Source organism: Dreissena polymorpha, chromosome 11, assembly GCF_020536995.1.
Source record: "Dreissena polymorpha isolate Duluth1 chromosome 11, UMN_Dpol_1.0, whole genome shotgun sequence".
Taxonomy (NCBI): Eukaryota; Metazoa; Mollusca; class Bivalvia; order Myida; family Dreissenidae; genus Dreissena; species Dreissena polymorpha.
The window spans coordinates 24,588,674-24,598,401 of record NC_068365.1 but is presented as its reverse complement, the minus strand read 5'-3'; the positions used below and the strand labels follow the sequence as shown (position 1 = coordinate 24,598,401).

The 9,728-nt window shown below is 32.2% G+C and overlaps 1 protein-coding gene across 4 annotated transcripts in view; it reads right to left on the bottom strand.

Annotated features, from left to right (window-relative positions):
- Positions 1-471: 471 nt before the first annotated feature.
- LOC127850387 (transcriptional enhancer factor TEF-1-like) overlaps positions 472-9,728 on the bottom strand; it is a 28,047-nt gene continuing 18,790 nt past the window's right edge. For all 4 annotated transcript variants that reach the window (XM_052383397.1, XM_052383398.1, XM_052383396.1 and 1 more), the window contains 5 exons: positions 9,294-9,356; positions 8,556-8,663; positions 8,055-8,195; positions 7,526-7,678; positions 472-6,772 (listed from right to left, as the gene is read on the bottom strand). In XM_052383397.1, the coding sequence (XP_052239357.1) occupies positions 6,659-6,772; positions 7,526-7,678; positions 8,055-8,195; positions 8,556-8,663; positions 9,294-9,356 (579 nt within the window). In that variant the 3' untranslated portion in view covers positions 472-6,658. The remainder of the gene's footprint in view (positions 6,773-7,525; positions 7,679-8,054; positions 8,196-8,555; positions 8,664-9,293; positions 9,357-9,728) is intronic.

Below are 9,728 nucleotides of genomic sequence, written 5' to 3'. Positions count from 1 at the left end.
AAATTATTCAATCGTTTCGCGTTGCAACACTTTATAATTTTTTAGGTTTTAAAATCGTCAAAAGATGCATATAATGGCTATATTAGAGCATGGTTAATGTTCAGTATTACTGTTTCCTCACAAATATCATAACTAAAACGAAAACTTACGAATCTGAAACAACTTTTTTCAATTTTGTCAATTTACCAAAGCGTGAAAAGATCCCTTTAACGGACGGACGACGGACAAAGACCGGTCACAAAAGCTCACCTGAGCAATCAGGTGAGCTAAAAAGACCGAATATGTATGGGAATACTAATATTCTCTTAGCTTGACAAATTGGAGATGTATTTATTATATCTAATATGACCTTGAAAAGCTCCCTTGTTCTTGATCTTGAAAATATTGTATCTATTTTAAGAACACCATAATCGATACCGTAGCAATTAATGCACAAACTACAACCGCAATATAAAACAAACATACAAGATGTATCTTTTTATGTTTATTTATCAAGTCTAAAATTTCATTTGATAATATGAGAAACATAAAAAGGTGGACAGGGGTATAGTGACTGCTGGTTATGAACAAAATGAAAATGCATGAATAGTTGCATCGAAGACACAATTCAACAACTTCTGTGTTAGGAAGAACCATCAGTGAAAACTGTCAATTGGAGGGTAGGTTGTCTCCCTTTCCATTATAACTTAGATACAGGAATATTGACATTTCCGCTTAATTCCTTAATAAAATGTAGGAGAAGTAGTAAATGTTTCAAAACAAGATAATGCACAGGTGATACCGTAACTTTAATACAGATTGTGTCAAGACATAATGTTTTATAAAGATAATCAGGAAATGTGTAAACAGCTGCATCAAATGTATAAACAGCCGTGTTAAAAAACTTTTTTCCTAAGTAATATTTATGGCAAAAATCGTCTCTGGTAAAACCATACTGTACTGATTGCACAACATGTGTGTGCATTCAAGGACTTAAGTTTGATACCCATGTCTACAGCACATTAGTATATTAATAAAATATTGAAGAACGCATAATTTGGAAATACTTTGTACATAATATGTACAACTTAGTTGTAGCACAAAACATTCAAAAACAGTTTTCACTGACAGTTGTTACAAACGTCATTTCAAATTGATGGTTGCTAACATAGACTTGACAGCCAAAATTGTAAATAGTAGCCTTTGAAGGGCTTAACAACAAGGCAAAATGTACATTTTATACTGGACGAATATTTTTAATATACAAACAAAGCATAAATCTGTGGCAAAACTTTCCGTGTGAAGCTTTACAAGATGCTTAAAAATATATAATATATATCTCATATATGTCACCTAAAAAAAATCTAATTGTCAAGCACACTGAGGGTTGGGAGTTCAAGTGTTTTATCTGCTTAACAATTGTATATAAGATACAGTGACTTCACACTCAACCCACGACATTTGTCATTCCAATAACACAGTTGGTTTTATAAGTATATCTTGGAGGGATTAATACAAAGGCACAACTTCTTGAAGGCTATGGCTAACATGGTAAACTACTGAACAGACCAACATGTGTGCACAATATAACAGTAGCTCTTATAATGGGTAAGGAATCATCATATTGAAATCATTGAAAGATATCAAGTGATAAATGAGCATGACATAATAGAAATTATGAAATAGAATCATTTACTATCTGAATTAAAATAGGACACAAGAAAGAATGAACTGAAGTGCAGGAATAATTGTTAAGTATTCAGTCTCTATTTTAGTAAATATTAGTTTTTGTTGAACCAATTTTGTATTTCAAACACTGAATAGTTAAAATATTTCGCAAGTAAAAATGCAGCTATCTGGAATCGATCTTTCTCATGCAAATGTGCAGGCCATTAAACTTTTAGCTGCATGTGTACAAACAAATATTAAATGGCCTTACGCCAGGATAATTCCTTAAATATACACATGGGAATACATATAAAATGATACCTGAATGCTGAACATTTAGTCTCAAATATAAATGAGTCAGGCTATAGGAAAACCATGACGTAATGAATGTGCATACAGTATCATCCCAGATTAGCCTGTGCAGTCTGCACAGGCTAATCAGGGACGTCGCTTTTAGCTTACGTGAAATTTTGTTTTTAACAAAATTCTCTTTTAAACGTAACTTCAGTTTAGGCGACCAGGGACGTCGCTTTCAGCTTAAATAAAATTTTGTTTCTAACTGAATACTCTTTTAAACCTATCTTCAGTTTAGGCAGAAAGTGTTGTCCCTGAAAAGCCTGTGCAGGCTGCTAAGAATAACTTTGGAAGACACTATGCATATGTTTTAAACCCTATTTTCCAAAATTGCAGCTCAAATTATTTTGTCACTTCAGTTCATTACCAGTTTTCATTGAATGAGAGAACTCACAATTCAAACAAGTCCGTAAACACAAACCAAAGGGTTTCCATTTATGTTGAACATTGAAAAACAAATGAAATTAAAATCACACTGTTGGAAAATATAAAAATTTCAAATGCATATATTCGTTGTTTATCTTAGCATTACCACCAACCAGGTAAAGACAAAACTTGTTCAGTAAATAATTATGCATAATAAAAAAACATTATTTTCTTGCTCAGGTTAAGAAAATGTCATGCTTGTATCACCCTATAAAGGTCATTTTACAAGTATTTGCACTACTATTCAGTCACAGAAGCAGTAAGTAAGAAGCAGCTATAAAATATAAACAGAAAAAATGTATAAAATTATACAAATGTACTGGTAACAATTCTATGATGTTTAATATAGATACATATGTGTACTCTCAAAGAATTACAATGGATAATTTTAATTTTTACAAATATGGTATATTGACATATCAGGTAAAGTTCCAAATGTATGGTTATACTTCCATGAACAATAAAGGTATAATGTATAACAAAAGTGTCTAAATAAAGTTAAAAATTATCATTAACTTTTTATAAATACAGATACATTATATAAAATGTATGAAATGTTATTTAACAAAAGAATAACTAGGATAAGAAACATATTAAATACAACAAATAAGGAAAATTGTTTATCAAAATCTTCAGCTTTAAAAACTGTATTGTAGTCCACTATTTTACAAACAAAGAATTTAAGAGTTACATATATTTCATATTTTTTAACTGAACTTAAAGCACATAAGGAACTTTTCTTTGCCTCACACCACTCTATTTTTTAGTCAAATGGACCTTATTATGAGCTTGGTAACCGTAATTGTGTACGTAACAACAAATAACTTTTAGATTCTTAGGGAGATTAAAAATGATAAAATGGAGAAGTGGTATCCCTATCCCACTAAGAAGCAAAGATGAAATGGCTATATGCAACCAGCATAAAACCAGAACAGCCTTAAAGTAACACAATATATTCAGGTTTTATGCTGTTTACTGCTCATCGGTATCTTAGGTCTGGAATTTTTTTTCATTCCATACATTTAAAGTTCATCTGACAAATTATGTACTTGTGTTAAAAACTTACAGTGTGTGATACTTAGCCTTTCTATCATATTCACATACATGTAATTAAAAGAACAATATTAAGTATGTTACCTTTGTAAAACCATTTTCAAAAAACTAAGTAAAGATGAGAAATTCATATTCTCCTATATAATGTCATTATGACAAAATAAAAATTATTAGCAAAGAATATCTTTTTCAATTCATAAGAATGCATGTAAAATGTTTTCTATCAGATAGTATAAAACAGATGAAGATAAAAAATAACAACAACAAACTCGAAAAACAAACTGCCTTCACATGTTCACAACCTGTTTTATTTTCAGCAGACTTGAGTAAAATAAAAACATAATAAAGACAACAGTTGAGTAAAAGACTAGCTATTAAAAGGTCCAAGGTAGAGAATATACAGAAAAAGATATGGCTTTTTCCTGCATAAATACGTCTTCATACAACATAATCTTTATCAGTTTCAGTGATCATGCAATAGTTCGCATATTTTATCAAAATACATGGCAAAGACATATATCTGAGAAATTTAACTTCTTAATCTTACATTAATCCAGAACATCATAAAAGGAGTCTTAATCCATTACAAAATTATAGAATTTTACAAATCCAATGATCTATGATTCTGAAATGGAAAATTCCTTTTATAAGTTCCGCAATTGCGGGCAAAATTATCAAGTGATTGTTACTTGGAACCATCTACAATTTGTCTTGGTGGATTTTGTTATCAAATAAACACAGGTTCATAAAGGTGGGACACTCCATATGTAAATACTCTATAAGCATGCGCACAAACTGCAGAAAAATAGCACTTTATTTTTATATTACACTATGTACAATAGTTAGTATGTGAAGCAGTTAACTTCAAAGCAAACTTTAGTGAGTAAAACTAAGCATCAATCAAAAATGAGGAAATTCAATGTTAAAGCAAAACCAACAAAATATACTAACACCACCCAAACAGGTTTAATCTAAGATCTAATTCATTTCATATTTAGTCAATAAGAAAAAAATGGTTGTAATTTAGAAGAAATAGAATTCAACTAGTAGTAGGTCCTAATTTATCAAATCCAATGAATAAAATAAGTTCATAGTTAAAAATATAACATTATAAAGGCAACATTAATAAAGAATTCATTACAATTAATGTGTTAAGTAGAAAAACATAACAGATAACATATTGCTTGTAATAAAAGTGTTATAATAACATAAAACACCAAAATGACTATTTGAAAATATAGACCATTGAATTGTAAAAATACAAACATTTTCATTAAACAATGGTTGTTACATAATCATGAACTAACAACATGGTTATCAATACAGTAAGGGAATCAATATCAGAGTTGGTTAAACGTTCCAATAAAAAATGCACCAAACATAACCCTTTGCATGCTGGGAAATTTTTCGTCTGCTAAAATGTTGTCTGCTGAATTTCTAAAATTAGCATTTTCTTCGATTTTTTTCAAAGAATACTATCAGAATATCAAACAGTTTGGATCCTGATGATAAGCCACATTCTGTGGCGTCTCATCTGGATCTAATCTGTTTGCAAAGGCTTTCAAATTTCGGTTCCCACACTGAAAGGGTTAATACAAATACAGATATCCCACTTACCTATACAAAAATCCTCAACTAAAGCGAAATTTTGAGAACATTTGACAGAGTATATTTCCAAGTTTGGGCATTAACAAAGTTGGGCATCAACAAATAATTGTATTGAGCTGCTTTCACAGAAATAACACCTGAATTGTATGAGCATCAAAAGAATGAAAATAATTATGCATGACATTCATGACACCGTCATTTTGAAAATGAAATAATGGAAGATACAAGCAAGACGGATGGCCTGCATTTAGGCTTTGTTTGTTACTGGAACTGTTTGACCAACTCTCATACTCTACCATCCTTGCATAGGACAGCTAGATTTGAGATCATACAAATATAAACATAACATCATCATCATTTGAATCACTGTGCATGAAGTGTCAACTCGAATAAGCACAATTATTACTATTGTAAATGAGTCGCGCCCTTGGAAAACAGTGTTTAACACATGAGCGTAAAGTGTCGTCCCAAATTAGCCTGTGCAGTCTGCACAGGCTAATCTGGGACAATACTACACACCGGTATTAAGCCAAGTTTTCCCAGAATGACACTCATTTTTAGTATTATTTTTACTATTATTTTATTTTTTTAAACCACAGAAGGTAGAAACTGAAAACAACATCATGTTGTTGTTTTCATTTAACAGGGCAGATAATTATGATGTATAGCTAATCACACAAAAAAACAAAATATCTGATTTGTGGTTTAAAAAAAAACATGCACATTGTGGGTGGTTTAAGTAATATTTCTACCTAAACAAATGTATATGGAAGCACAATCATATTTGAATTCCAGGTTTTGCATAAGTCATAGTTCTCTCTCCAACAACAAACTTTGTAATTCCCTCCAGCTCTCTTGCAAGGCAACCTTTCAAAGACACCGGTTTATCCGCCAAGTTAATTACAAATATTTCAAAAATTAAACTTTGATGACTACATAACAACTGTCTATATCACTTGTTAATCATTTCCCGTACAAGTGAGTTACTTCCCCCAACATTCATCGAGTCCACACCGAGAAAATCTCGGGACTCCATTCTAGCTCACTTCTGTATTTCTTGCACCACATGAAAGCCAATGAAGTCTAGTTGCAGAGTAACACTACCCCTAAATCAACTCAAAACTTCACTTCACCTTTGTCAAGCAGTTTGAACAACAAGATTTGCGTTTTTTAAGATCAAATGTATTCCGTTCTTTTCAGTGCTTACATCACATATATTAGGAGACATGAATTGTTAGCTTCATTTTTTTTAGACCTAGATTATTTTTCTTATATACGATCACTGCTTTCGACATAATGACAAACATTTGGTTTATATTGCTCATGAAAGCTGTAAGGTGGTAGCCAGAACAGCAAAACAATTCAGTTTTGAACTCCTGAAAAGGCTCTTCTTTCATAAAACCAGAAATTATATTGTATTTGCATACAAAATTTGAATTTTATGAAGTATCTGCAGCATTAAAATGGGGTATCTCGAACTTCGGATGTTCATAATTTATACAATAATCAGCACATGTGTGATTTGGTTTTCAGCGTTGAGGCGTTTTACAGAACGTCAATGTAACCAGTCTCAGTCTTTCACGAGTTTGTAGATGTGATGCTGTGCCCCGTGTTCACTTGACGACACCTCAAACACGTAGGCTACACACAACAAAGTTTCCTGTGTATCACGGTTACTTACAACCTGAAAAGAGATAAATTACAATGAGAAATTATGAAGTCATGAAACAAGGCCTATTGACAAATCATAAAATTGTATTTCTTAATTCAGTAAATCACAAACAAAACATGCATGTTGATTTTATTGTGTTAGTACATTATAACATGACAAATGAGGAAATTATAGGTGTTATATTCTGTAAAATCCATACACTTCATAGCAAACAAATTTAAAGCACATTGGTTCCAGAGATTGGGCCCTTTCATAATACATATTGTATAACAAACTAGCCAGTAAATTAAGATAAAACTTTATAAGACAACTATTGATCACCAGCATTAATGATCAGTTTATTTTATTTTTTATTTTGTTCATTCCTGTGGTATCGTTAACATGTTATTTAGGCACAGATAATAAACTTCATTTTGTTTTGAACTTAAACTTCTGTTGTAACTCAAATTGATTGTACGTAAAAATGTTGAGTGCTAAGTGCTTATATATATATGTGCTCTGTTTTATCAAAGATCCTGTGACAAAGCCAAGTTATTACATTTTAGTTTAAAAAAAGGGATATGTATGCTTCACATGTGCCTTCCAAGGACATGGCAAATAGAAGAACAGAAAATCAACTGTAATCATTTAGGTTGGTCTATAACAATTGCTAATTACACTTCTTCAAAACTTGCATCTTAACCTCAATGTGTCATAAAAATGTTCTATAAAACAAGCCCCAGATATCACAGTTTTGCGCTGAACAGTCATTTTCACGGGTCCTACCTGGAGAATGGTAAAGTTTTCCAGCACACTGTTCATCATGTACTTCTCTGGCAGGTGCTTCAACTTGTGTATGAAGTTGATCATGTACTCGCACATAGGAGACCGATTGATACGGTAGACAAAGCGACCGTTCTCAAACCGTGCATATTCCGTCTAAAAAAAAATCCGACAATGTTAAGTGATTTTATGATGTAAAAGCTATCAGTTATCTGAAAGTCATATTTAATTTAATATTTACATCACTAGTTTTCCATATTTAAGCTGATGTTTTGTTATATATATTAGCCAATGAAATTATCAAAATAAACTGGTAATAAAGCTGAAGCTATTCATAACTACAAAATATTGGTGAACTTCTGTCAGGTCTGCAAAAAAATCCTTAACAAACAAAAAACAAGTTACAATAAGTAAGTAAATCAAAAACATTTACTATTGAAGGTTCATGAAATTCTTAAATAGGCCACACCAAATAATACTTCTTGTACAACTCGAGTTTAATTTCTACAAAAAGACATGTCAATATACATACCTCCACTTTTTCCACAACCTGTTTTCCAAATGAACACACTTTAGTTGAACAAACAATTGTAATGTTTTCATTGGACTCATATTGACTGTTAACTCCATAGAAGGCCCCCGTCTCATCTTGCACATTTGTGTTGATATCAGCCTTAAAATAACAACAATAATATGCTGGAGACAATTCACTTTGTATTTTGAAGGCTTGGTCTGAAACTGACCAATTAGCAGGCTCGAGATTTGAGATCAACTTTTACACCACAAAGAAGCATATTTTGCATGAATAGCTTTTGACTAAATATACATACCTGCATAGACACTTCAATTGATTTTGACAAATGTACGACACTTTGGGAAATTTATAAGATAAATAAGTTGCTATGTCGAGTTCTCATCTTAAATATTGAACATAAACAAAAACTTGAACTTTGTGGTTTCCATCATATAAATAATCATTGGCCAATGTTACGTTACAGCTAATATCTGCTCTCATCTCATTTATAAGACTTACCCAGAATTTAACGAGGAAGAATGCTGACTGTGGGCCTTTCGCATGCAGCTCCTTTAACCCTCCCTTCTTCTCCGGAAACTTGTCATAGATTTGTTGCATGTCCACAGACTACAAATTAAAACTGGTCTAAATTTGCTGTATACATACAAAGAGAACAAATTAAACTTGTCATTGATTTGTTGCATATCCACAAACTACAAATTAAACTTCTTATAAATGTTTTGGACATCAACAGAATATAAAATTTCAAGCATTCATAAGATAAAATGGTAATGGTTATTAAGCACTTGTTTTAGAATGACCCATTGAGCTCTTTTCTATTGAATCAGGGCCCTCAATCCATTTTAGGGGAAGCAGGTCGCTACTCTCATGAGGGGGATTTTTGCGCAGCGTTTCCCTTTTGGGGGGATTTTTTTACTTACTCTCTCATTATTACATGTGTACATGTTTGCACTATATTTATTTCTTTTTTCATAATTAAGTATGTTTGACAAGATTAAATTGAAATAGAATTGAGATATAATAATCATGAGACACATCTAACCCCAAAGTATACTTTTCAGGTGGGGGACTGTGGCCGAAATTCGGCTGCAGATTTGATAGATTGAGGGCCCTGTGAATTTCCATAGTTGTGTACTTAAAAATTACCAATCTTTACATTTAAATGCAAACATATTCATCATAAAATTACAATCCATTTTTCATATTAAAATAAAATAATGGGCTTTCTCCACTCACCTCCAGTAGAGGATCTGAATAGGACGTGCTGGAGCTAATATGTACAAAGAGGTGCTTGTGGTACTGAAACAGACACATGTACAATACATGTATACACTTTTATACGAGTCGCGTTCTGAGAAAACTGGGCATAATGCATGTGCATAAAGTGTCATCCGAGATTAGCATGTGCAGTCCACACAGGCTAATCAGGGACGACACTTTCCACTTTTCTGACATTTTTCGTTTAAATGAAGGCTCTTCTTAGCAAAAATCCAATTTAGGCGGAAAGTGTCGTCCCTGATTAGCCTGTTCGGACTGAACAGGCTAATCTGGGACAACACTTTACGCACATGCATTATGCCCAGTTTTCTCAGAACACAACTCATATATGAGCCCTGCTCTGGGAAAACCCGGATTAATACATGAGCTTCAGGTGTAAACCAATTAAAGCTG